The 27800-nt window shown below is 51.6% G+C and overlaps 8 protein-coding genes across 8 annotated transcripts; 5 read left to right on the top strand and 3 right to left on the bottom strand.

Moving 5' to 3' along the window:
• Positions 1–1312: 1312 nt before the first annotated feature.
• Positions 1313–2518, top strand: GIQ15_06343 (uncharacterized protein; the record flags this gene model as incomplete). The annotated part of the gene is made up of 1 exon (XM_033553760.1): positions 1313–2518. One exon carries the CDS (start codon positions 1313–1315, stop codon positions 2516–2518), a length of 1206 nt encoding a protein of 401 aa, XP_033404904.1.
• Positions 2519–3885: 1367 nt separating this feature from the next.
• GIQ15_06342 (uncharacterized protein) lies at positions 3886–5463 on the top strand (the record flags this gene model as incomplete). The annotated part of the gene is made up of 1 exon (XM_033553759.1): positions 3886–5463. One exon carries the CDS (start codon positions 3886–3888, stop codon positions 5461–5463), a length of 1578 nt encoding a protein of 525 aa, XP_033404903.1.
• A 902-nt stretch (positions 5464–6365) lies between these two features.
• On the top strand, positions 6366–7604 carry GIQ15_06341 (uncharacterized protein; the record flags this gene model as incomplete). Its single annotated transcript, XM_033553758.1, has 5 exons — positions 6366–6410; positions 6477–6493; positions 6542–6621; positions 6689–6850; positions 6907–7604. The coding sequence occupies 5 exons, from the start codon at positions 6366–6368 to the stop codon at positions 7602–7604; spliced, it is 1002 nt and encodes a 333-aa protein (XP_033404902.1).
• Positions 7605–7993: 389 nt separating this feature from the next.
• GIQ15_06340 (uncharacterized protein) lies at positions 7994–8689 on the bottom strand (the record flags this gene model as incomplete). The annotated part of the gene is made up of 1 exon (XM_033553757.1): positions 7994–8689. The coding sequence occupies one exon, from the start codon at positions 8687–8689 to the stop codon at positions 7994–7996; it is 696 nt and encodes a 231-aa protein (XP_033404901.1).
• Positions 8690–9125: 436 nt separating this feature from the next.
• Positions 9126–12513, bottom strand: GIQ15_06339 (U3 small nucleolar RNA-associated protein; the record flags this gene model as incomplete). Its single annotated transcript, XM_033553756.1, has 5 exons — positions 9126–9758; positions 9815–10453; positions 10510–10788; positions 10846–12351; positions 12403–12513. The coding sequence occupies 5 exons, from the start codon at positions 12511–12513 to the stop codon at positions 9126–9128; spliced, it is 3168 nt and encodes a 1055-aa protein (XP_033404900.1).
• Positions 12514–13148: 635 nt separating this feature from the next.
• GIQ15_06338 (cortical actin cytoskeleton protein asp1) lies at positions 13149–17565 on the top strand (the record flags this gene model as incomplete). Its single annotated transcript, XM_033553755.1, has 7 exons — positions 13149–13659; positions 13715–13861; positions 13917–14063; positions 14121–14142; positions 14200–16088; positions 16149–17418; positions 17487–17565. 7 exons carry the CDS (start codon positions 13149–13151, stop codon positions 17563–17565), a joined length of 4065 nt encoding a protein of 1354 aa, XP_033404899.1.
• A 1233-nt stretch (positions 17566–18798) lies between these two features.
• Positions 18799–19356, top strand: GIQ15_06337 (uncharacterized protein; the record flags this gene model as incomplete). The annotated part of the gene is made up of 3 exons (XM_033553754.1): positions 18799–19026; positions 19106–19158; positions 19212–19356. The coding sequence occupies 3 exons, from the start codon at positions 18799–18801 to the stop codon at positions 19354–19356; spliced, it is 426 nt and encodes a 141-aa protein (XP_033404898.1).
• Positions 19357–20481: 1125 nt separating this feature from the next.
• GIQ15_06336 (fatty acid synthase beta subunit dehydratase) lies at positions 20482–26821 on the bottom strand (the record flags this gene model as incomplete). Its single annotated transcript, XM_033553753.1, has 2 exons — positions 20482–20961; positions 21023–26821. 2 exons carry the CDS (start codon positions 26819–26821, stop codon positions 20482–20484), a joined length of 6279 nt encoding a protein of 2092 aa, XP_033404897.1.
• Positions 26822–27800: the final 979 nt, after the last annotated feature.

The following is a 27800-nucleotide window of genomic DNA, read 5'->3' as shown; positions in this document are numbered from 1 at the left end:
ATCAGACGAGACAAGCTTGTGGCTGTCCTGATTACATAATCATATATCTCTCACCACTAAACGACCACCACCAAACAACCACTCGATGGACACAACACGCTGCATATAACAACATCCTTACCAATAGTCGCTAACCTTTCGACTGTCGAGGCGAAGCAAGGCTATTCGGTGAAAAAGAAACAACCGCCAAGCTGTATATATCTGATGGAGATATACTGTTCCGCTCTACATACTTTTTTCAACCGCAGAAACTTTTGCTTTCGTTAAGATAGTTATTGCTTTTAGAAGCAATCCTTGAACAGTCGCCGCAGCTAACTTGAATCCATCCGTCAGTTTTTGTGGAACGAGGAGCCGATCATATTCGATGGGGTCGCCGACGTCGATATCCATAATGCTGCTGCGGAGACGTCATAATCTGCAATCTGACCTTGTTTATACAATTTTGCCCTCGCGGATACCGATGACCGGGTTACTACCATCCAGAAACTCCAGCTCACAGCTGAAATAAGGCCACCAAGGGCGGGGTAGTGGGCTCAAAAGATTCCAAGGACCCTCCACCCTAATTCCGCCGTTCTCCCACGCGGCGTCACATTGTTGTCGGTGCTGGCTACTAAATAACTTCACCGCAACGATTGGACTGTTAACGAAACCTTGACCCGGAGGGCCGTGAGCCCGTTAAATATATCTTCATTCTCCTGATTGAGTCAGTACGCTAGCCAGATCTCCCTCTTTAGCGTTTGTCTGACGTCCCACCCGCCAGACAAGAGCGCGGAGAAGAGGAGCGGCCCGTAACTATACGGGATCGAACTGTGTTTTCTGGGACAGATTCGCAAATCTCCTTTATAGTAGGAATGCGTCAGTGAAGGAAAGATGGTCGTCGTTGGACACCTTGAAAACGAGCATGAACCGCGAAAGTGATGCTTCTGTTTAGCCGGTCTGCCAACTCGCCGGTATTCTCAACCGGGGGGGCACTCCACCGTTACTCATTCTTGCCTTGCATATATGGCAACGCCATCGATACGATCCCAGCACAGATGATTGGGCGGACTATGCTATGCCTATAGGAAAGTCTGCAGATAACCTACGTGTCCGTACAAGTGCCCCATTCTGATCCTCGCGAATGATCCGTTGGACACCATGCCTCCCTTGGCTACCCAGAGCAAACATTGCTTGTTGTAACCGGCATCCTGTCTCTATCAATATATATAAAGGATAGAAAGGCTTCAACTCGGAAACAATTCAATTCAAATTCCAACGTCTTTTACAGCTTCTTCCACGCTCAACCGGGAACCATTGAGCAATTTTTGACGCGATGGGTATGGATATGGATATGTTCACCCTCTTCTCGGACGAGAAGTATTCCTGTCTCGATTACCATGATGTCGACGGGCTTGATGACGCAGAGAAGCGAGAGATTATGGAAGTCATGAATGATGCTATCTACCACTTCCTCAAAGCTGCCGGCTATATCCATATAAACCAAGAGAAGGATACCCTGCTGAGAGCCCGACTCTGGGAGTGGGCTGAAGCAGAACTTACAAGTGCCACGGGACATGACATCAACTCTCTAGAGCCGATTCTCGAGCAAGGCGTCACCGTTTCGGAGTATTACTATCCATTTGCATCTCACGAGCTCAGGCTGTGCATGGCCCAGGGAACGACTTTAGCCCTGAGTGCAGATGATTTTTTCTTGCCGCCAGCTGCTCGGGAAGAGCTACCATATTTGCAATGCCGCATATGGCAGGGTCTCCCTCCCGGGCACGAATGGTGCGGTATGTTCGTGGATATGATCAAGGATTTCACGGAGCTCTACGGGGCTCAAGACCCTCTCATCGGGACCCTGGGAGCTACCGGATGGGCAAACTATATTGACGGATGGTGTCTGGAAAGCCGCCTTTCCTACTTCTCCCCGAGATCAAACGGGAAGGAGAATATTGCTAGCGACCCATGTCTTGTCGAAGGGTTTCCATCCTACATTCGGGGAATCACCGGTGCTCCCTGGCCCTATGCGGTGGCCATCTTCAAACCCACGCGCGGGATCGAAGTTCCTTATCGCCTCTGGCTGCCTTATGTGCCAGTTGTGATCGCCACCATCAATTTCATCAACGATATTCTTTCCTTCCCAAAGGAAGTATTGAAGGGTGACCTGTCGAACTACGTCTCCCTCACCACCAGGACGAGGCGTGCAATGAGATGTCCATCTCGCTTCCGTGGCGATGGAAGTCTTTGGACTGTCAGAGACACGCTATGCGATACATACGAGAAGTGTCTCAATAACATCCATTCTTTGGACCGAGCCTTTATCGTCGGTTCTGCAGACCTTGCAGGAAATGGAGGAACCACCCCGACACGAGAGTTTCTCGATACAATGCTAGCTGCAACGCTTTGGGCGAGTTTCAAGCAAGGATATACGGCGTGGCATTTGAATTGTGGTCGTTATTACTTACAGTCCGTCCGACATCGTTTGGAAGCGGTAAGCGGGAAACCGCAGCATACGACCAATGGAAATGGAGTCTAGCTTTCCATATAACCAATGCCCTTCTCTTTTTGTGTTTTCTCCTTTCTGCGTGTTAATGATGGATGGCTTCGTTGGTTACGTAGGTGATTTAGGTGTCTTTTCTTTTCGTGTGTTGGATTGATACGAATTACAACAGTCCAATCGGGCAAGCCCATCATGAGAGCCCTATAGGATGAGTTAGATAACCTAGAAAAGCCTATAGTCGGTTTTGTCTTTTTGATTTTGAGTTCGTGTGGTAAAGCGCAGTGCCCGTACCTTGTCGATAATTGTTCTATCCTTTTCTTCCCGGCCTTTGTGGCTTGTACGGCGATGTCGTCCACAAAAGCCAAACCGCCCAGTGCATATTAGCGACCTGCAAGACCCAGCACAGTGGCCCCGACCGCCCCAATAGGATAAGTGAATCGAATCAAGCTGCACCCCGGAGCGTTAGAGGAAGAGGGGGACCGGGTGCCAAAGCACCGGGAGCCCATCACCACATCCTTGAAACGGTGGTGGCTTCTCCAGCCAGCCGTCGATCCGTCGAATACCCCCCCGTCGATCTCCTCCCCTATTGGAAGCCTCTCCGAGGACAAATGTCATCCTGATATGCATGGAAGTGCCAGCAAAGCGTCCCACGACTCGTATAGCCAGAAAGGCGGGCCCCTTCGCCAGTTGATATACCAATTGACTCCTGCAGTCAGCTCCGCTGAGGTTGTTAAACCCAAAGCTGCGCGCACCAGGTTTGACCGAGATAGAAAAAAGAAAAAAAGCAAAAAAAGAGAAAAACGAGAACGGCCTAAAGACCTTCAGCAAACATCCTCTGCCGCACAGACTCTGGGAATGCGTGCTGAATGGTCCCTTGATGTCCTGCAGGCGACGAGGGATGAGAGCTCGCTAGAAAGCCATCACCGAGTCCCCGTCGATAGCATTAGTTAAGGTTCCGAGAGCATTCTGTTTGCATGGGATATACAGAGTACGATGCTGAGCGTGCGGTCATGGCATATGATAACAGGCCACGTAACTACTGCTGCTGCTAGAACTGGACCGCAGTCAAGTTGTCTGCAGGCAGATGATACAGAAATGAAAAAGCAAGTGCCGGAATTTCTTGCTTGACGGACATCGTTTGCTTTCTTACCATGCATGGTACTCGGGGCCTTCCCCCCCCCCCTTCGACTGTCATGGTTTGGGCTTCAACTGGCAAAAGAATGGAACATCTCATCCGAGGCATCAATGCAAATGATATCCCCCTCCTGGACCAGTCAAGGTCAGCCTGATCGTCTATAAAGGAGGCGGAGGCAGCCACCATACAACCAGGGAGCCCCATCGACATAGTTCCCTGGAGTAGATGCTGCTTTGATCACCAGAGACATCAGCCATAAGAGCTCAACATGGATATCCCCCTTCCTGACATCGATTCGGCACGCCACGGACCCGTTGATGGGTTGGGCGTGCCTCTGTTACTTGCATTAACCTTGTTGTGTGCCATCTCCGCGCTCTACCGTTTGAGAAAAGGGGGGATGCCGTTGCCCCCAGGCCCTTACCAGCTGCCGTTAATCGGCAATATGCACCAGACGCCTATGAAGAACCCATGGACGCGATACCGAGAATGGCACAAAGTATACGGCCCAATAATGAGCCTAAGGTACGGTCAGAAGACGATCATCTTACTAGGCACTCACAAAGCCGTCCGAGACCTCCTGAACAAACGAGGCGAGATCTACAGTTCCCGACCCCATATGATCTGTGCTGGGGACTGTTTGAGCAAAGGATACAGCACGGCCTTGCTGCCGTACGGCGATACTTGGAAGGTTCATCGTAGCATACAGACAGCCGTGCTGAACCCTCAAATATCCCAAAAGTACCGTCCAATACAGGAAGTGGAAAGCAGACAGCTCCTCAACGAAATCCTGGATAATAATGGCTTCGTGCCGTCTTTCCACCGTTTTGCGCTCAGCGTGACGTTTACCTTGGCCTATGGCAAGCGTTTGAGACACTCCGGCGAGCCCGAGATTCAGGAAGCCGACGAACTCACCAGGATGCTCGCAACCACCGTTCAGAGTTTCCTCGGGTCGATGCTTGAAGCCTATCCGTTTTTGAACCACCTTCCACGATGCCTGGCGCCGTGGAAGAAGACGGGCGACGTCTATTTCGAGAGGGTCAACTCCTTCTTTGCGCGATCCATGATGGCCGGCGAAAAGGCCGAATCGTGGAACTGGGCGAAAGAGGCGATAAAGAGGAATGCTGCGGGCGAACTGGACTCGAGACAGCTGTCTTACGCTATCGGCTTCCTCATCGAGGCCTCGACTGATACGACATCTACGGTGCTGGAAGTATTCGTGATGGCGATGGTGCTCTTCCCTTCGGTTGCCGCTCGTGCCCAAAAGGAGCTGGACACCGTCGTCGGACCAAACCGACTGCCAACCTTTGAAGACATGCCCAACCTACCTTATATCAACGCACTCGTCAAGGAAGCACTGCGGTGGAGGCCCGTGACGCCGCTCGGCTTTCCTCACGCACCGCTGGAGGACGACGAGTACATGGGCTACCGCATCCCAAAGGGCACAGCCGTGTTTGCAACGCACTGGGGCGTGGATCTGGACTCTGATGTCTTTGGAGACCCACACGAGTTCCGGCCGGAAAGATGGCTGGAGAAGGCCAGTTTGCCGGCGGCGGCGTTTGGCTTTGGACGGAGGATGTGTCCGGGACAGTACCTTGCTCGGAACTCCCTGCTGATTGTAACCGCTCAGGTTCTCTGGTCCTTTGACATCTCCCACGCCTACGAGAATGGGAGGAAGGTGGAAATCGACCCGTGGAATATGGTACACGAGCTTGTCTCCGGCCCTGCGGCCTTGAAGGCGTCCATGAAAGTCCGCAGCCCGCAGCATAGGCAGATCATAGAGCAGGAATGGGCGGCCGCTGAAAAGGACGAAAGGGTCCATCTTGCGCGGATTCAACCTGAGTCTTGATCAGTGTGGAGTGCACAAGCTTTTGATGGTCTGCCTGTTTATTATACGTACTCTGTAGCTAGCTAGCTGTTCAATCTGAGAGTTCTATCTACCCTAAGACCTGGACATATCCAAATATCTTCTATTGGCTGTAAATGCGGAGACTTGTAGTTTCTTCAGCTTAAGACTCTCGGAATCCTACACAGCCAGACGCTCTATTGGCAGCCATCTGGCGGTGCGGACAGGATATCAGCCAATGAACCCCTGAAACGATGCTACAACCTAACCAGGCTTGGTAAAAGGTTTGCACCGACAGCGAGGTCAAGGTTCTCGGAGTCCAGCCGGATCAGGGGTAGTATCTCCTATACAACTATCTCAACTCTCTATCTCACTATCTCAACTTCTATATATCTCTCTATCTCACTATCAATGTAGATGTATGGAGTACCTCACTATCTGTATCTCAGACATGTAATACTCGTAGTATCAGGCTATGGCGCTGCCAATTCCCCTAACTGCCCGACAGTAGGGATCAGGCAAGCTTAATTGACCGATTTCGACAGCTGGTCCAGCATGCTTTTCCTTTCTTTTTCCGTCTGCGCCCTTATTCCTCTCCATTGCCGCCGAGGAGAGCGCTGACTGGACGCCTGCCAGCAAAGTACCAGTTAGCCCATGTTTGCACGGGCGAGATACCAGAGCTGCCACTCCAAGGTTATCCGCTAAGGCCTTAACAACGAATGCTATCGTTGATCAGACCGTCTGCTCACATCCAAAAGGCTGTCCGCCAAAAGGAACCCTGCCCGGCCGATCGCGTCCCCCAAGCCCACGGAATATAAGTAGATGCTGTTTTCCCCTCGGGTCCAGCTTTAGTCCAGCTTTAGTGCGACTGCGTACATGTCTCACCATCCACAGCGCGGCTTTAGATGTCTATCTACGTACCGGCAGAGGCGATGGACGCCGACACCGACGTGAGTCTTCTTCTCTATCCCGCTTTATATCCTTCTGCTACTTCTACCTGCTAACGTCCTTTCCAGTGTGACAGCCATCTCGAGTAAGTGCCCTCCCGTCGTGGTCGGAGTGATGCCAACAGTTTACGCAGCGACACGCATTCGTTGACTTCGCCGGTGACCAACTATCCCATCGAACATGGAAGACGATATCACCGGTATCATGAGGGTGGTACGCGCTCAGATTGACACACTCAGATTGACAAAATGGAGAGACTCGGTCTAAGTTCTGTGGCTAGCATACGTATATCCAAACGACGAGCCGGAGCTGGACCGGTTGGACCTGCAGCACCATCTGTACACCATGGTGCTCGAGGGACGACTACTCATCGCGCCGCTCCAGGATCCAGAGAGACTGCTCGACATCGGCACTGGCTCGGGGATATGGCCGATAGAGGCGGGTACGTATGTCTTTTTCTCTATATATTACTGTTCGGCCTTTATTTACTCTCTGCAGCGTCCGTCTTCCCGAACGCCAGGATCATCGGCACGGATCTCTCCCCTGTCCAGCCAACGGCCGTTCCCCCGAATGTCGATTTCCTGATCGATGATGCCAGGGAGGAGGATTGGCTGTGGAACGACAATCACTTCGATTTCATTCGCGCTGCACACCTGACGGGATCCCTACCGTCGTTTGAAGACTTGGCGCGCAAGGCCTTCAGGTACACCAAGCCGGGCGGCTATCTCGAATGCCACGAGGTAGACCCGCGGCTGGGCTGCGATGACGGCTCGCTGCCGATGGGAAAACGAGACGGCTTCAGCGAATACGCTCTGCACGACTGGCTAAACCTGAGCATCCACTCGGGTCTCGCCTCGGATCCGCCCAGGCAGTTTCGGATCGCACACCAACTTGCACAGTGCATGAGAGCGGTGGGCTTCGTCGACATCAAGGAACACATCTTCAAGGTGCCCATGAACACATGGCCGAGGGACGAGCGTATGAAGGTTATTGGCGCCTGGAACGAGAGGAACTGGCTGGACGCGCTGTCGGGGTGGTCGTATAAGCCGTTCTTCGGCATGGGATGGTCGACAGAGGAGATCGAGGTCTTTCTCGTCAACGTGCGAAAGAGTATACAGGACCGCAGTGTGCATGCCTACATCAGGTTCTATGTCGTAACGGGGAGGAAACCGCTGGCCGAGGAGCAGGAGAGTTGAAAAGTTGTGCAGTCTGCATCTGCCGTTCTTGTCTTTACTTAGCGTTTAGGTATTATGATATTATAATCTTCGTCTATACCCTATTCCTTACAACTAGACCCTATACTTTATACAACTAGACCCATTCCTTAGAACTAGAGACAGTGGCGCTATACCCCATACTTTATACAAATAGAGACAGTGGCGCAGGTGGTTGATAAAGAACAAGTCCGGCCTAGTTCCAGTCGCATTTCTCCAAGTAGTACTATCGTTATACGCATAATTTAGCTCCATAGGGGTTCGAATTCGAAAAAAAAAAAGACAAAAAGAAGAGGAGAAGGTTATATACATAGGGGAAGGGATATCGTTGATAATGAAAAGAAGAAAATTAGCCATTCACGCGAGACGGATCATAACGACTCTCTGAAGGCGCCTTTCCTTGCAGAAGACGGGTTCTCGCTAGCTGCTGGGCCTCTGGTATTCGGTTCCGGTCGTGGACTGATGCTCCTCAAGTTGCTACCCTCCGCATGGTCACCGAATGGGTTCTCCGGATCGTCTGCATGTCCCGACTTTAGGGGCGACGGGTCTCGACTCCGGCTTCTCCCTCTATCCTCCCCAGCAGCGGCAGCAGCTCCACCATACGCATGTGTCTCTCGATCGTATCCTGCACCGGCCCCGGCAGCTCCACCTCTGGACGCGAAATCCAGCTCTTGCTCCTCGTAGTATCCAGGTGGCCCGAAGCCGCCGTCTCGTTCAGCAGCACCCATGCGTGCGTCCCACGGCTCATCATGTTCGGAGAGAGGTCCGCCGGCGCCTCGATAGGCTCTTGGCTCGAGATGGTCCTCGTACGCTCCCTGATGCGTCCTTTTATTGCGCAAAGCTGCAATTCTGTCTTTAAACCAGCCTGCGATCCCACCGCTTCGAGGAGTAGGGTAATTGCTGTCCCCGAACGTCGATGCCGGAGTGGACATGAATGGTATGTATGACTTCCATGGCGGCGGCGGAAGGCCGGCTCGTCGGGCGCGTATCTGAGAGTAGACAATCCAGCCGGCGTAGGCGAGGAGGGCGAGCAGGATGATGATGATGAGCCATGCAAACCAACGCATAGCTGTGGTTGTGGTGGTTGTTGTGGTGGTTATTGTGCTTGGTGTGACGTGTTGTATGCGATATCGATAAGTGAACTATCCGGCCAAGATCGAAGCCGTCACAGGATAAAAGGGAGAGACGCAAAGAAGCTCACGCAGATATATCCAGGCAGTCGTCGGCGAGTCGAGAGAGCATCCAACAGCTCCGGGAGTTGTCTCGGAGATTTACGCAGCCTGATCAACTTGCGGCTGCCAAAAACACAGGAAGAAGTTCAAGGAAGCTGATGTTATTACGTAATGCTAATCTTACTTTCGAAACTCTTGGCAGTAGCCGCATGCTTAGTCATCGCGTGTATACACATCGATATAAGAAAGAGATATCAAGATATCAGGCAAGAAAGAGATATCAGGGCAAGAAAAGGGAAGTAAAGAAGTAAAGGAAGTGTATGTCCAGGTGCTACCGTGCGGACCGCAAGAAGCCCACGATACCGCGACAATAGCTGACCAGATCAGCCAGCCGCTTGGCCTCGCTCTCCTGCTCAGCCTTCCATTCGCCCAGGGCCTGCTGCAGCGCCACACTGGTGCCAAACATGCCTCCCTCGCCATCATTCGCTTCAGGCCCAACGGCAGCCTCGACGGCGTCGTCGTGGACACGCAGGAAGACGGCCATCCACGTGTTCACCAGCTCAAAGTCTCGTTTCTGCCTCAGCCGCTCCGTCAGCGCGCGGACGAAGAGAGCCAGCTCGTTCTCCTGGTCATCGCGGTTCCTTGGGTCGAGGGAGCGTATCTCCAGGTCGGTCTTCGCCGGGGAGAGCAGTTTCAGGTACTCGATGAACGGGACGAAGTCGGACGACCGCCCGCAGGAATGGAGTAAGGTTGTGAACTGCGATGACTGTCCGCCAGAGCTATTCACGCGCTGTATCCGCGCGATCCGGCTTCGTTCGGCTTGCGAGATCTTCTTCTCGTCGTCATCGTCGGCGATGGCTTTATCCAGGCTCGCTGATTCAGATGTAGGGTTCGATTCGATCGACGGGAGGAAGAACGGAGCCTTCTTCGGCTTCTTCGGAGCTTCCTTGGGTTTGTTTCGTTGCTACGATTGTTAATAAGGGGCAACACAGCAACGTCGCCGGGGGGGAGGGCTCTTACCTTAATGGTGTCTAGATGTAGAAGAGTTTGCCACCTTGTCTTTGGGGTCATGCTCAGGGTCATCATGTTATGGCTAAGCTGATCAGGGGTAAGGATTGGCGCCTCCTGGTCATCCGCCGTCACATCGTCACCAAAGGCGGCTTCAATCATAGCAACGCCGCCTTCTCCAGATGCGGTTGGAGCAGCAACCACCGCAATCGCATCTTCATCGATATGTCTGGTCGGAACATGCATGAACAGGCTCTTGTTGTTCCAGATATTGATTCCTACCCCATCCGCGTGGGCAGTGGCGAGAAACTCGCCCGTGCTCGAAAACGTCAGTGCAACACAGGTATTCTTCAGCCGGAATGCATCGATCAGGTGGCCGGTGGGTAAATCCCAGACACGAATCACCGAGTCCATAGACGCGGCAACGATCCAGCGTCCATCATTCGAGATGGTGAAATCGTTAACCTGGCCAACGCAGCCCCAGAGCTCACGGACTAGTTTTTTGGTTTGGATATCGATGACACGTATGGACAGGTCGTCGCAGCTCAGGGCAAGAAGGTCACTGGTGCTGCTGAAGCGGAGGCCTGTTATGGCGCACATGGGATTCCAGTCCAGCTCGTCCAGAAGTTGGCCGGTGAGTAGGCTCCAGAACTAGACAAGTTAGAATCGACATTATTCATATAAATTAGCTCCACGCAGGTACGTACCTTGACTTTCCCATCGAGGCCACAGCTGACCACGGTGGTATTTAAACTGTCGACAACAATTCCTGTAACCGCCTTGGAATGTTTTGTGGATTTCTTCATCTCAGGTTGATCATCTTCCGTGGCGACAAGTTGCTGTAGTTTTGCTTTCTTCGCTTGGGCGGGAGTCAACCGTGGCGGGAAGGTCTGGCGACGAATGCCAGATTGTAGGTTATACATGACCAGAGAGCCTCCGTCAGAGCCAACCAGCGCAAACGTCCCACACTGTGAAATGGCGACGCTCTATGGATGTGTTAGCGGATATGAAACAGGATAGAGACTTGTGAAGTGTGTGCATACCTTCACCTCCGTGCCATCACCCGTCTCCAGCGCCCACCGCCCGGCCTTTTTCTTGCCCCAAACCCAGGTGCGTGCAAACTTATCCCCCTTATGCCCGGTAACTATACTCTCCCAGCCTGTTATATTTGTATTCTCGGCGCTTGCCGCTTTTGCATTCGCCCAGACAGGCCCTCCAACAGCTGTGCCCATCCCACCATCTCGGTTCAATGAACAAGCCAAACAAGTTATCTCGGGAGCCTTCAATTCTTCATACCGCATCGTCTGCTGACCAGACGGAGTGCTCGATGCGCCTGTCTTCTTTGCCTTGCTCTTGACCTTCCCCTGCGAGAGCTCCGAATTCTGAGAGTCCTTACGCAGGCTCAGGCCAAACAAGCTACGGTCCTGGCCAGCACTCAACAGCCACTTGCCTATGGTTTCAGACCCATCGGAGCCAGAGGGTACGAACATGACTTTCGTGATTGGCGCGGAGTGGCCGGACCGCGCATGTAGCGGCCGCGGCGTAGGAGAGAACGGAGTCTCGTCGAATATCCAGGTGCGCAGCGCATTGTCTGACCCCGTCGAGACCATAACTGGCTGGCCTGCCAGAAACTCGATCTTATTTATTTGCGCACCCTTGTCTTCCCCGGACGGTTCGTGCGCATTCCTTAGTATGCCGGTCACACGGCCGCCATTGTTCAAATCCCACATGACAATATCTCCGCTGCCCGTACCAGCAGTGGCCATCACACCATCCTTCCGTCCATCCTCGCCAGCCCCAATCCCGTCCGTGCGGAATGAGATGGTGGTGATCGGTGTGGTATTGGGGCCCGGCTTTCTCAGTAGGAGCACAGGCCTGTCCGTCTGGATGTTGTGGATCGTGAGTGCCCCAGAGGTATACGCGATGGCCAAAAGAGACAGGGCAGGTGCCGGCTGTAGTGCGCTCACGGCGCCTGCGTCTGGGACGGTGGGGAGGATAGAGTAGACCAGTTTCCCCGTAGAGACGTTCCAGATGTCGACACAGCCGTCTGCTCGGCCAACGAAGATCTTGTTGAGATAGGTGGGCATGGTGCACAGGGTGCTCGTGAGGAGCTTGGTCGACGTCTTCGCCGACGGCGGAGTGAGGGTGGTGTAGTGCGAGTAATCCGCCGATTTCCAGACGAGGATACTGCTGCCACAGCACCCGACGATCCACGATCCAAAAATGACCAATTGCTCAACCGGCTCTGCGCTGGTGGTGGTGGCAGGCATCTCGAGCTCAGCTAGCTTCTTCCCACGCTTAAACACCCAGACGCCGCGCTGCTGGCTTGGTGACTGGCCGCCCCACGCAGCAAACACCCGATCTTTCCATGCACATGTCGCCGTGATTAGTGCCGGAGTCTGCGGTCTGGTCAAGAAGACGAGACTGAGGCCCCGTCGCAAGTCATAGGTCTGCAGAGACTGGCCGACGGAGGTGGTAATCTGGAACGTAGTCTTGCCCAGCGGGATGGAAGTAAATGGGACGGACGTAGACGAGACGAGACCCAGTGTCTAACCGTAGAATCAGTATCTATGCCATTGTACACGAACTGGGGAGCTTACTCGGAACGGGGTGAAGATGCGCGATCCCTCTGGCGCGCTGGACTGGCTGGATTTCTCGGCAACGACTTTCTGGCGCTTTGCCAGTGGCAGGCCGAAGACCTCGTTTGTCATATCCGTATTACGTCTCCCGTCGTCGTCGTCTCTTCGTCTCTTCTTCTCGTCTTTCTCGTCGTCTCTTCTCTCTCTATATCGATGTGAAGCTCAAAAAAGCTATGGAATTTTCAAAATGCTTGGCGCCGGGCTTGCCCTAAGAAGCAGCCCGTTTGGGACAGCCCAGAACGTCACCTCTTGAACGTCTTTTTTTTTTCCTTCTTCTCTCGATATTCTTTTCCTTTCTTTTTCTTCACCTTAATCGTTGCTTTTTCCTTGCTGGTCAATCAGAAGGCAGATCGCCATAGTCTAGTGGGGGTGAACGCTGGCGGGTTTATCGTCTGTCTTTTTTTCACGATGAAACGGAGCTTGCTCCCTAACTAATTTGCCCAAACGACCAGACGACCAAACCCCCCGGCACCGCCGTTTCTCGCCGCAGACGACGCCGAAGAGCCCAGGAAGCGCTTGCAGGGACTTCGAACGCGCGATCAACAAGCCCTTCCCTGCTAGTGCACCCCACGTGGCGAAGAGTGGCTATCAGGACGAGCGGACAAGGGAGTTTCGTCGCATCCACCAGCTGCTTTTCCCCCGAACAGTTCTGCTCTCTCTCCCATCTCCCTACTATATAATACGCCCTGGATATACAATTGCTTCCCATGCAAGCTGACGTTGACGGCCGGCCGGACAAGAGTCCACCATGCAGCAAGGACAAGGATGCCGCAAATCCAGAGCCAGAGACACCAGCAGTAGCAGCCCAGTTGTTAACAGAGTCGACTGCAGAGTCAACACCTCAATCTCCCGTCACATCGCCATCATCAGCACTCCTGCTCTCGCAATCCCATCCGGAGCCGATTGCGGTGCCCATTGAGCAGACCGCGGACGCTTCTACCTCGTCAAACTTCCAGCGCAATCCCCGGTACCTGACCGACCGCGACGGCAATCGTGTCTCCTTCTCCTCACTCTACTCGCTCACCTCCAGTATTTACTCTGCGCAGGGAGATAGAGACAGAATACCCAGCACTGCCGTGTCCAGTGTCGACGGCTCCGGCAAGCGTTCCGCCATGGATGACCCGCGGCCCGTTTCTATCGGGCTACCTACTCGGCCTGATTCCTCGCTGAACACGCCTGCGCTGGGAACATCTCCCTCTCCGGGGTCTACGTCTCCAGGTTCGTCCGCCCTGGCTCCCGTTTGTTGTCCACCCTGCTAACTCGGTACCCGCAGGCCTCACTTCTCAATTTCAGAATCACTTAGCTAAGCCAGACGATGGCAGGTCTCAGGCCTGGCTCCCACGTCCTGGACGCTCGTCAAGCAGGACGCCTCGACGCTTTAGCGCGAGTACCGGTGCAAGCAGTGCCAGTGAAGCTGAAGGTACGTTCTACCATTTCCACCCTTTTAGAACTGAATGGTACTAACTGGATAGCAGCACGTCTGCCTCTCATAGGCAGGATTGGAGTGTGTGCACTCGACGTCAAGGCGCGTAGCAAGCCCAGTCGCAATATCCTGACCCGCCTACAGGCAAAGGGCGACTTTGAGGTCATTGTCTTTGGTGACAAAGTCATCCTCGATGAAGGTATGCTCGCTAAAATTTACTTTTGATACCTCAACGCATCTTACTAATATTGACTAGATGTGGAGAATTGGCCCGAATGGTATGTCGAATGTTATTAACCGCCGCTGCAAGGTGAATTGATCTAATACTTTTTTAGTGACTTCTTGATCGCCTTCTTCTCCGACGGATTTCCTCTGGACAAGGCCATTGCATATGCAAACCTCCGAAAACCGTTTTGCATCAATGACCTCCCCATGCAACAAGTCCTGTGGGACCGTAGATTATGCCTTCGCATTCTAGACCAGATGGCTGTGCCCACACCTAAGCGGGTGGAGGTGAACCGTGATGGCGGTCCCACGCTAGCATCTCCTGAGCTTGCCCAGCACGTCTACAACCTAACCGGTGTACGTTTGGAAGGCCCTCCAGACGGCACCGGCGGTGGCACCCCGAAAACCCAATCCGTGACCATGTCGGAGGATGGAGAAGCCCTCATTGTCGATGGAAAGGTCTTCAAGAAGCCCTTTGTAGAGAAACCTGTCAACGGGGAGGACCACAATATTCACATATACTTCCCAAATGACCAAAATTATGGAGGCGGAGGCCGCAGGCTCTTCCGTAAAGTAGGTAACAAGAGCTCTGAATACGATGCCGAGCTAAAGGTTCCTCGGTCCATAACCGAGCCGAACGTTAGCTACCTCTATGAACAGTTTCTCCGTGTTGACAATGCTGAGGATGTCAAGGCCTACACTGTTGGACCAGATTACTGCCACGCTGAGACCCGCAAATCGCCAGTTGTCGACGGCTTGGTCCGCCGAAACACCCATGGTAAAGAGCTACGATATATCACAAATCTAGGCAAAGAGGAAGCTACCATGGCTTCCAAAATATCCAATGGGTTTGGTCAACGTATCTGCGGCTTCGACCTTCTTCGCGTTGGAGATGCATCCTACGTCATAGACGTCAACGGCTGGTCGTTTGTTAAAGACAACAACGACTATTACGACAAAAGTGCCAAAATTCTGCGTGATATGTTCACTCGCGAAAAGCTGCGAAGGGAGGGGAAACTTGACCTTTCCGAAGCCCCAAGCGAAACACCCAGCGCGCCACGCAAGTCCATCTCTGGGTCACACAGGCACGCACTCAAGTCACTGTTGAAATCACCCAGTGTATCAAGATTACATGGCGACCTCGCCGGCAACAAACCTCCCCTTTCGCCTCCAGGCAACACAAGCGCAATCACCTCAATGTTAGAGACCGTCGCTCAATCTACAAAACCAAGCCATTCCAAAGACCTATCCGATACGAGCGCCAACTCTGCCCCTGAACATCTGCTAGCTAGCCCTCTACCACCGCCCGTGGATACCCCCACTGCCCCGCCACCATCATCTAAACATTCCTGGAAACTGAAGGGCATGGTAGCAGTGATCAGACATGCAGACCGAACCCCGAAACAGAAATTTAAGTTCACCTTCCACACTCAACCGTTCGTCGACCTCCTCAAGGGTCATGAGGAGGAAGTCATCATCAGAGGAGCCACGGCTCTACGCAGCGTATCTAATGCTGTAAGCCAAGCCCTGAAGGAAGGCATTGAAGACAGGGACAAACTCATGCTGCTGAAACGCTCATTGGACCATAAAGTTGAATGGCCGGGAACAAAGGTGCAGATAAAACCTATGTTCCGGCGCCGGAATTCCCAGGAACTGCGGAAGGATCACACCTCACCGGCTATCACCCCATTAACCATGACTGAAATGCAGCCGACTGCAACTTCACCATCTACTCCCACGGACGCTAACCCGTCTCGTATGACACGCAGTGACTCCCTGTCTGGTCCGACCTTCTCTCGTTTCTCGGCTGTAGAGAACGACTTGGTATTGGATAAACTGCAACTAGTGATAAAGTGGGGTGGGGAGCCGACTCACGCAGCTCGTTATCAATCGCAAGATGTTGGGCTAACAATGCGAGATGATCTAAAGCTTATGAATAAGGAGGCCTTAAACGATGTTCGGATGTTTACGAGTTCGGAGCGAAGGGTTAGTACAAGTGGTAAGTTCTTCGTCTTTTTTATTTTTTACAAATGTTTTGTTGGTAACTGACAGAACATAGCCCAAATATTTGCATCGACATTCCTTGATCAGAAAGATCTACCTGATGACTTCATTCAAGTAAGAAAGGACTTGTTGGATGATTCAAATGCTGCCAAGGACGTAATGGACAAGGTGAAGAAGAAGCTGAAGCTGCTACTACGAGAGGGCAACTCGGCCCCCCCTCAATTCGCATGGCCGAAAGAGAATTTCCCCGAGCCCTCCACTGTGCTATCCACTCTGGTTGAGTTGATGAAATTCCACCGTTGCGTGATGCGTCACAACTTTCAAAAAATAGAAAATCACCCTGACACCCATCCTGGCGCTTTCGAGGCATCATCGCAGTCTGAAAAATCGCCATTCGCCGACATCCAAGGCCGATGGTGCGCCGGGGAGGATCCACAGCTCTTCAAAGAGCGCTGGGAGAAGCTATTCAAGGAGTTTTGTGATACAGAGAAGGTTGATCCTAGTAAATTATCCGAACTTTACGACAGTATGAAGTTCGACGCGCTTCATAACCGGCAGTTCTTGGAGTGGGTTTTCCTTCCACCGGACGACTTCATTTACGAGGGCGAGAGCGACAAAGAACGGGCTGGGCACGTCACATCCTCACATTTTACAGAGTCAACCTCCAATGGAAGTCCAGAAAGCAATGGTTCTACTAACAGCACCAGCAACAAGTCGCGCCCCCCTGGCCTCATAGCGCCCCTTGAAGACTCTTACGACTCTTACTTCAAGCTCTACCCTGGCTCAACTCCCTCCAAGCCGAAGATCGACAAACGTCTTTCCCGCCTCAAACACCTGTATAGTCTGGCTAAGGTGCTATTCGACTTCGTCACGCCTCAAGAATACGGTATTGCTGATCACGAAAAACTTGAAATCGGCCTTCTCACCTCCCTTCCCCTCCTTCAAGAAATCGTAATGGATCTTGAAGAAGTGCAGGCCTCCCCAGACGCCAAGTCGTTCTTTTACTTCACCAAGGAATCTCACATCTACACACTCCTCAACTGTATCCTTGAGGGTGGGTTAAAGACGAAGATCGCCCGCCGTACAATACCAGAACTTGATTACCTCTCTCAGATTTGTTTCGAACTCTACGAATCCCGTGATGCAGAGGCCGAGACGTTCGCATACTCGATTCGCATCTCAATCAGCCCAGGTTGCCACACATTCGATCCGTTGGATGTCCAGTTAGACTCTAGACATGCCATCGGTTGTGCGCCTCGACGAAGCCTGACGGCGCATCAGAATTGGAAAGAAGTGATTGAGACGTTAAAGGCGAAGTTTGACACGTATGCTCTTCTCCCCTTGTTTATCTAGCTAACATGGCGTCAGTCTAACTAACTATCTACTTCTATAGTGTTAAACTACCCAAATCGTTTATCGCAATTAACCTTAGTGATAAACACGCTGCGGGTCGAGAAGATGAACAACCCTAGCCTTTTCTTTTATGGTTCCTTTTCATCCAACTTTTCTTACATATCAACATTCACGCGGGTTCATATGACTCGGTTTTCCTTTCTTTATGTCCCTTGCCTTTGCATTAATGCATCAATTCATTGTATATTTTATGGCATAATACCAAATATCGGAGAACGGACGCATCGCATGGAGAATATGGGTTAATTGGGCGGTTCTCTGTTTCTACATTCGCATTCTACGATATCTTAAAGGTCTGCATAAACAGGTGGAGGAAGGATAGATGGGCGCCTGGTCTACACTAGGGCTAGACGAGGGATGAGTTAATTCTACATATTTTATGTTAATTGAATCGTGCTTATTTGTGTTTACCCCTTTACTATTCTTCCCCTGTACAACATCGTGTTATGTTTATATATTACTCCGTCTACACATTCTTCTATGCCATGCCATGCAGTATACTCCTATTGCCTACATCATGTCTTACCTCCTCTGCGTCAAGCGCGATACGTCGAGCGAAGAATAGGGTGAGCCTCCATCCTGATGCGCGGGTTCTGCGCGGTGCTGCGGTACAACGAAACACAATCTCAGGTGCATCCTCAAGCACTAGTCATAACTGTTGTAACAATGGCCATGTATCTGCACTTGACCTAGATATGCAATCCTGGCTTGCACAACAGCTTGGTCCACAGTAGCATCGGCACTGAGGTAACCAACCCTAACTCGAACCGCAGAAGAACAAGAAGATCAACATTCCAACCCAACTGCGCTTATCCTTAACTATGCCTGGGCTCTACTCTATCTGGCATATCTTCGCGCGAACGACAAGAACGGTCCAGAAGAGGTAACTATTATTTTCTCCTTCTCCGTTACTTTCTCACTTGGGATCCTCCTCGGAACTAACTAGTTCATCGATAGAGTAAATCATCAGCGGAAACTGGGATAATCTTTAATATCATGCAGGCAAGAATGAGAATTAGCCAACTCGACAGAGTTAACCAATGTGAAAACGACATGTAATTGCCTGGAAACAAAGAATGCCGAAAGTTGTATTCGCATTTCGAGGACCGTGGGAACAAAGCTGCTCTACCAGGAGATAGCTCTCTGTCTCCTCTCGATATACAATTCGATATATGGGAGAAAGTAATATATAAGCAATGCCTCTCTCTGCCATACTTCAGCTCTTTTCTACTACACAATCAGACATTCCAAAGCTCCCATTTCTATTCAAGACAACCGATTTTCCCATCAATATGAAGCTCACTTCCATCGTTGCTATCGCCGTTACCTTCATGGTCTCTGGCCTTGCCATTGCCTCCCCTGACCCCATTGCGGACCCCGAATCGGAAGCTAGTGCTAGAGGCCGTGGATTCGGCGGGCTCGGCCGTGGTGGAAAGCCTGGCACCAAAGGGGCCGGCGTGGATGCCCACCGTAAAGGGTTATTCGACAAGAAGTGCATCCCAAAAGACTGCAATGCGATGGTAAGAAACTTTTCTAGTACATCACTTCAAAGGATCTGTCAAATGATATATTTGCTAACGTTGAATGCCTTGCGTGTAGTGCATCAGGGACGGATACCAGGGCGGCGTCTGCCTGAAGAACGCCGGTATTGAGTAAGTAGACCCCCCAGCAGCAGACATGGCTCAGACTATCCCTGTATGTCAAGGGGTCAGAAGGAAGAGATGTTAACAGAGAGCTACTTTAGGTACTGTGGCTGCCGTGGCCCTAGACCCGGACATGGTGGAAAGGCGAAAGTTGGAAAGGGACGAGGTGGAAAGGGACGTGGAAGGGGACGTGAAGAGCCAGAGTAGGGCACAGAAATGAGGGCCTTAGCCTCCTTAGCACTCAACCCTGGCTTTTTCACTTCTTTTCTTGGGGACGATTGACTTGGGTCAGGACCTACAAGTCCACCGATGGCATGGTTGATACAATTTTCTTTATAGCTAGCTATTTTCGGGTCGCGCAACTACATTACATCTTAAAAATGAAATGATAATTATCATCTTTGAATATCCGTTCCTCTTTTTCGTTTTTCTTTTTTTTTTCTTTTTTTCTCTTTTTTTTTAAGTTAACTACCTAGTTACCATGTGCGAGCTTGAGGCTCAAGCGGAACGGGAAGTGGAGCTAAAGTTACCGATGGATCTTTCCTATGCAGAGATAATTACCGGGGACACTGTGACGGGTCATCCCAATCATGCATGATGTACTCCGTGTGTACAAATTGAGGTCTATGTTTGACGGAGGACAATTTGATAGTTATATGGTTTGTTTAACATTTGTACGAGTGTGAGTCAATATAGTAACACAGGAAATATAGGCAAGCAAGCCGAGCCACACGTTACTATAGTCGCTCTCGGGACAGAAGAAATTTAGTAAGGTAAAGCAAAGTCGAAAGAAGAAAAAGGAGGTACTTCGTTACTTTTGAGTAGCTAATTCAACCAGTTAGCGTGGGTATTAAGCAGTTAGTTAGAGTTACGAGGCTGAATGAGCTAAAATCAACTTCATGATTGTAAAAATGAGGACAAAAGATGCATGCAAAAGCTATCCAAAAAACCTAGCCAAAAAGTGATAACCCTTATTATACGATATTGATATCTTAGCCTGACTTGCGTTGGATTCACGCAACTACACTCGGAATATCTATGTCAATAACTTGCATGTAGTTTTTGGACAAACCAATGTATTATCGTGTAAAGGTACTTCTATCTACCTAACTGCTTTTGTTTCTTCCTCTAGAGAGATGCAACCAACAGCATCGTAATCTTGAAAATTATGAACAGGTAGAACGGAAGGGAAAAGGGGAACATAAAATTAAAAACGGGATAAAATATATAAAAAAAATTCTTCACCAGGGGCCGTTAACACATGCATGCAAGAGGAAGGATCGCTTAGATAAATCAAATACTCGAATTATTTTGAATTAGAGGATGCCATATTTATGCTGAAGCGGTTGGATCAGCTGGAGCCTCTTGGGGATCTTCATATTTGTCCCAGTTTGCCAAAACGTTTCCAATACGCGGCGAGTTTGTAAGTCGGTACACATCCTCGAAATATTCCTTGGTGAGCTCGAATGGACGGGCAGTAACGTTTGGAATGTATTTGCCGATCAGTTTACTTGGATCAATGGTGGTCTTGTTGATCTTCTTGAGCAAGAAAGATCGGAAAGGCTTGACTCCGGAGCGAAGGAAAGTGCTATGGAAAGGCACATCAATACCCTTCAATGGAATTGTAGCAAAACCACGCTCAAGGACGATAGGCTGAGGTTTGGATGTGGTCTGCTTGACACACTCGTCGATGATCTGAACGAGGTGCGATTTTACATCATCAAGAGACATGGTCTGCATCAGCGCGGGAATATCGATCTTTTGGGCTTTAAGGACGTTAAGGACATTTGTAAGGCAGTCGAGGGCTCGGAGCTGGAAAAGGATTAGTATCACTATTACGATTATGTCAAACCGAGGTAGGGCTGAAACTTACATCTCCAGCACAGACGTATTGCATATTGGCAACATTGTAGTTGACAATTTCAAGTAACCAGCCTGTGGCTTCGGATACATTTTCCACAACATACTGAAGGGCCTGTTCGTTGAATGTCCCGGAAATACGGCTTGGGTTAACAGCGCACATGGAGTAGTTGGATCGGCCTTGTTCATCACGTTCGACCGCAACCTGCATAGTCAAACCACGGTAAAACACGACGGAGACAAGACTCTCAATTGGCATGACATCAGCAAGGGCGGCAAGGGCAGAATACTCTCCCAACGAGTGGCCAGCGAAGCTGCTGTCTCGCTGCACAAGACCCTTAGAGCGCATATCCTCGAAACTGGCCTTCTCCATCAGGGTAAGCGCAGGCTGAGTGAACTGGGTGGCAGATAGAAGACCGGTGGGAGAACGATAGGTGTAGGACGTGGTCTTTTCATCAACTTCCTTGAAAATCTTTTCTGATTTAATGGATCCATCTGCGTTGACGGTCTCGAAGGTCATGGACATGTAGTTCTGGCGAATATTCTTGCCACGAGGACCACCGAAATGCACGGTCAGCTCTTGAGGGTTGTTCTTGACAATGTCAATAATCGAGAAGCCGTAGTTTTCCATGAAGTGGCGATCAGCACGGTCCCAGACTTCCTGGGCGACAGGGCTGGTGCCATAAAGATCCATACCCATACCCTGCTCCTGAGAACCTTGGCCAGTAAAGACGTAGGAGGAAACAGGCTGTTCAACTTCGGCCTCACCAATCAAGACCTTCTCTTCGGTAGCCTGGTTACTGGTCTCAACCTGGATGATCTTGCGGCCTGCAATCATACCTACGTGCTGGAGCTTGACAACGAGATCATCGTTGGGGAGAACCATCCCAACAAGAGAAGCGTGGAAGCTGCGGACACGGCCGATGTTATTCTCAGCAGCCCATGTTTCAACCAAACTCCTAACGGCTGCACTTGTATACATGCCGTGTGTGATGGTACCTGGCAAGTGAGCATAGCTAGAGAAAACCCTGGAGACGTGGATTGGGTTGTAGTCACCAGAGACTCTAGCATAAGTCTCATTGGAGGCAGGGGCCTTGAGAACAAGAGGCGCTTTGCTAAGAGGAATTGGGTTCTCGAAGTTGACTGGCTGTTCGATGGCGGAACCATGACGTTGGAGGTAGTCAATTACAGGGTTTCCATGCGAGACGCCGGCTTCGTAATCGACAGATGCAACCTGAATAATCTCCTTGGTAGGGAGCTCAACGAGGACCTGACCGGTTGTCTGCATGTTTTGGAAAACAGTCTTGTCCTTGTAGCGGACCAAACTCTGAAGACGGAAAGTGAGGGTCTGTCCGAGAAGCTCAACATTTGCCTCATCTAGACGGAACCATTCCTTAGACTGCAAAACGGCCACGTCCTTTGACGTAGCAAGGAAGACCTGCATTGGAACCTCATCCTTGCGCTGGAACGTGGTATCGAAATCGGTGTAATTACCTCGGTAGAGGAACTGGCTGGTTACGTGCATGATGGGCTCACCATCTCTCTTGATAGTTCCACAGACTTCGACCATCTTACCAGACTCCTGGTTGATGATAGCGTTAATCTGAGCAGTTGTGTCAAGAACGTCGCCGACCTTGATGGGCTCGGCGCCAGGAACCATTCTGAAACCGTTAGACAGATGAACAAGTTTTAGAAGGTCACCGTCAATAGTACGGGGGAAGATAGGCTTGGTAATGGCCTTCCATCCAGCAACAATAGCGAAGTCCATGGGGGCAAAAGTTTCCTTTCCTTGACGCTCAACGAACGCCTCACCAGTGTTGCCAACAGCATGGACGAAATCGGCAATCGCTTGAGTTGTCACTGTTGTGCGTCCACCATCAAAGATGGCAGCAGCAGGCGTGTCAAATGGAACATTGCGCTCGCCAAACCACACGCGGTAGTAGAACTCCTTGATACGATCGTTACGACCCTGCATGACTTCTCTGATAGGAGCATAGCCAGTTTCGGGGTGGTAGGTGAAGTGGAATGGAAGTGGGACAACACCACTCTCAGCGGTTCTTCCTTCAAATAGGGTCATGGTGATGCGGTTTTTCTCGGTGAGACGGATTTCGACAGTCTTGACAAGTTTACCCGATTGGCAGGGCTCGCGCATGCTGATGACCGTCTTCAATGGATCCTTCGGGTTGGTGATTTCGACAAACATACCACGAGTGGGTGCAAGGATGCGCTTGATGGGGTTGGTCTGGAAGCGTTGGCCTTGGATGAAGACTTCTGTAGTGAACAACGCATATCTCCAAGAGTAGACCTTTCCAGCCAGGAGATGGAGCCATCGATCAAGGTCGGGGAGATTGGCAGATGGCGAAGACGAGAGACGATAAGAGACTCTAGTCGCGTCCTCAGATATTGTCAGGCCGTCGATATCGTGATCCTCCTCGTAATCCAAGACAAGTTGACCTCCAAAATATTCGACAACAGGAACACTGGATTCATCGCCATTGTAGACGTCCTGGATAAGACCTCGGATATGATCTTTGTGGATGCCGTCCAGGATGCTCTTGATCGGTTCATCGATGGTGGTAGAGTATTTAGCGGCCATAGGGCCTTGCAAGATACAAACTCTGCCGACATCTTGACCAACAACGGCCTCAATGTCTTCAGATTGCCAGAGGGAGTCCTTCTTGAACCAGAATTCAAAGTTCTCGTCAAGGGATGGAACGAATGGAACGGGTTTCTGGCCTCTTCGTTGACAAAGCTGCAGGAAGTGCTGAACATCCTGGGCGTTGATGAGCTGTTTGGCGGACTCGGGATAGGCATCGAGAATTTCCTGGACGGTAGGGTATGGCGTATCAAGCTGAGAGTAAGTTTGGAGACGTGACTCTTGGTTCTTCTCGGTAGTGAAGCGCTCCTCTACACGACGGATGAAGTCGCCGGTGAATCTCTTCAGCGACTCGTCAATCCATCTAGACTCGTGCTTGACGTACATGAGCTCGACCATACGATGCACGACCTCGGCATAAGTCATATCCTCCAAGTCAACGGTGACACCCTCGGAGTTACAGCCAAACCACACCTTCTGGAAGTCGTCATTGAGCTTTCGGATGATGTACTCGCGCATCTTCTTAAGGACAGGCAAACGCTTAGCTTTGTCTAGGGAGAAAATCTTCTGGTCCATCTCAGCCCAGAAGAGGACACCGCGAGTTGCGAGTTTATGGATTGGCTCTCCCATCTCGGAGCGAACGGTGATGACGCCGCCAGCAGCGCCCTTGTAGGTATCTTCCCACTTGCTATTGTCGACACCCGGGGCGGCAACAATGGCCTGCTTGGCTGCTTTAGAGGTATGGGCCTCCTTGGCGGTCATCATGCGACTACCGAAGAGGCAGCCATCGAATGGCATTGGTGGGTATCCGAACTGTCGGGACCAGCTACCGGTGAGATAAGGGTAGGTGTCCTTGGAGCCACCGAATCCACTTCCGGCGACAAGGACGATGTTATCGCACTTGCGGATACGGCTATACATTTGGAGGACAGGTTGGTGGAAATCTTCAAAGGAGTGATGGCCTCCACCACGACCGCCGGTCCATTGAAGGATGACGGGGAAGGTAGGGTTTGCCTTGGCAATGTTGATGACCTGTTGGATGGCATCCATGGAACCAGGCTTGAAGCCGATGTGTTTGATTCCGAGGGTCTCAATGTATTCATTGGCAACTTCGATGGATGGAACACCGGCTCCGATGACGAGACCTTCGATAGGGACACCATCAGCGCGAAGCTTGGCCAGCAACGGGATCTGCCACGCCATGGCGCGAGGGTTGACGTAGATCAAGTTGACGGTGATACCACGGCCTGGTGGAATAGCCTTTTCGATCTTGTTGAGGGCGTCAGTCATGGACTTGGCGTTATAGTAACCACCACCTCCGAGTTCGATCTGGTATCCGGCGTTCATTGTGGCAGCTACAAAGTCCCATGGCACAGTGGTGGGAGTCATACCAGCAACCATGATTGGAGGAACACCAAGCAGCCTGCTCATCTTTGTGTCGACAAACGTCTGGCCAACAGACGTCTTTGCGAGTCGTGGGCCGTATACCTCGACCCAATCTACGGCATACTTGACGGCATGGTCTTCGTCTCGGTCGAACAGTTCAGGTTTGTATCCAACCTCCGCATTGGTGCCGTCAATGAGTCCTCCAAGGATGACTCTGACACCAGTTCCGTCCTTATTGCGGTTTGTCAGGACACCAAGGCCAGAGATACCACCTGGGCCAAAGTCGACGATATGGGTGGCCTTGGTGAAGACGGTAGCCTTTTCCCAGTTGACCGGGTCCCGGGTGATCATGCGGATCAATGCAGGAACGATATCCTCGTCACCTCGCTGGCTAAGATCCTTGCCAGTGTTCGTATCGTAAACAGGGATGCGCAGGGATCGAGCAGGGATTTTGATATCCTCGACATCCTCTGCGATCGCATCGAAGGCGGAGGCGAGGTACTGGCTGTGGAATGGCGCAGTGATGGGCAAGAATCTGTTGACGAATCGGATCTTTCGCTGGGTGAAGGGAACGCGATTCTGGTCCAGACCCGTGGGAGCCTTGACCTTGCGGAGACGCAGGTTGAGACCGTACAGGGAGATTGGAGGGCCCGTGACAACAAAGTTCCGAGGGCTGTTTACGAGGGAGATGGCGATGTGGCGATCCTCGGGCAGATGCTGGTTGGTGGCATCGATGTGTTCCTGCACTGCGTTTCTGTGGAGGTCACGGATGGACAGCATGGGCGTGGGCACACCCTCGCCATGCTCGACGGAGTCCTGGAGCAGAGACGGGGCTAGCGAGGTGCGGGGGTAGGCTTGCTGACTTCGCAGGCCGATCCAGAAGAGCATGGTCAGAGCCGCTCTGGCGGCCTTGCCGAAGGACTCCCAGGTGGTGACTGTGGCGATTGCCGCGGCGGTGATGATACCCTGGGAGTGACCGGTGGTTCCGCTGAAGGTATCGAGGACGTCACCGGGCTCCTTGCCCATGGCCTTGCAGGTAGCCATGTAGTGAGCCAGCTGGACCAAACCGATCAATGGCAGGCTGACGGGCGCGGAGACGAGGTAGTCGGTGTCTGGCTGGGAGTCACGGTCGTGCAGCCAACGGAGAATGTCCATTCCCTTGGAGTAGAGCTTGATGGCATCGAGGTCTCTGGCGAGTGACTGCAGCAGTTCGGCCGAGGAGGAAATGAGGTCCTCGACGAAGGACGGATATGTGTTGTAGATCTCTCGCAGCTCGTCAAAGTACTCTTCGATGTTGCCCTGGCCGCCGTAGATGCTGTACAGCTTGGCCTGCCCCTCGGTGGCAGCACGCAGGAGCGCAGAGTCGTGTGGCTTCGCCGGCCTGTTGACGGCCGCACGGGCAGCATAGTAGTTCTCTACCATGAGTAGCTTCTTGGCGGGGATGCCGGGAATGGAGCCTGCTACGGCATGGACGTCGTTGCCGCGCATGAAGGCACGCTCGAACTCGTTGAGGACGAGCTTGAGGACCTCGACGTAGGATCCGAGGGAGTCATCTTCGCCTTCCTCGACCTCGTGGGCGACGAAGCCCAGGTACCTGGCAACGAGGTCGGGGACGGACGAGGGCTCGTCGTCCTGTGCTAGCTCGTCGGTGGGCTCGGGGAGGGACGCGGCAAAGCTGTCCTTGAGCTGTGAGGCGTGGAAATGCAGAGAGGTGGGCACGAGAAAGGAGAATTCGAGGGAGCCGTGGGAGAGGTTGAGGGGGCGCAGAGACTGCGAGGAGCGAGGGGTGTTGATGCCCGTCTGCGGGCCTGTCGAGGAGCCGAACATCATGCTGTATGCGTAAATCGTCTGGTCGTTCAATTAGATGTATATGTATTATTCTATGATTATCTGTTAGCAGTGTCTCTCAATGGCTCGTTGTCTCCGTAGCTGTCGCTGCCCGAGCTGTACTCACCAATGCCACATGATACGCTCAACCTGACCCGATAACGAGCTGTAGGAACGCACCCAGAAGAAGAAAAAGAAGAAGAGGAAGAGAAGATGAGGATGTCTAGAGAATGGAGGAGGTGAAGTTGTAGGTGAAGTCGAGTGAAGTTGAGATAGGATGGCGGAGGCCGCGGTGGATGTCCCGATCGGGCGAGCTTGCTGCAAAAAGTAAAAAAAAGGGGAATTTTTCAAGCTGCGGGGCCCGTTGAGGACGCGCTAGGCTGGATGGGGGATGGCCGCGTATTTTAACCGCCCCAAAGAATTCAAAACGGTTGAGTTTCCAGGGACTAGTGGAGGGTCTTACCATACGTTACCCATCTATACTCCTACCTATATACGCATATACACATATACATATATATATACACATAGATAGATATACATGTTAAATATATAAATATGCAAATGAGATGATACGATGAATAGATAGGTATAGACAAAATGCTACAGAGATATAATGGTATATAGGTAAGTGTGTAGAGGGTGATAGATAAGATTATCGATAGTGTATCGCGCTTACCGTACTGGTGGTACCGCCCCATACGCATGACTAAGCATCCCGTGACCCGCCCATGCCCGAGCTTCCTCCTTTTTGCCCAGAAGGGAAAGTCGGGCTCTTTTTCTCCCTCCGCGAGCTTCAACTTCTCTTCCTCCTCTCCTCGACTCTCCCTCTCCTTGCGGCTGCTCGTCCTCTCCCTCGCATTATTATATCTCTTTTAATTCACGACCTCTTCTTCTTCCTCTCCTTCTCCTTCTTCTCCTCGTTCGAGTGCTCCGGCAAGCTATCACACTCGAGGGATATGCGCAGCCGGCTTGATATCGC

This window comes from Arthroderma uncinatum (assembly GCF_011692745.1).
Source record: "Arthroderma uncinatum strain CBS 119779 chromosome Unknown scaffold4, whole genome shotgun sequence".
Lineage (NCBI taxonomy): Eukaryota > Fungi > Ascomycota > Eurotiomycetes > Onygenales > Arthrodermataceae > Arthroderma > Arthroderma uncinatum.
Note: the sequence above shows the minus strand (reverse complement) of the source record. Positions and strands in the feature narration are given on the sequence as shown.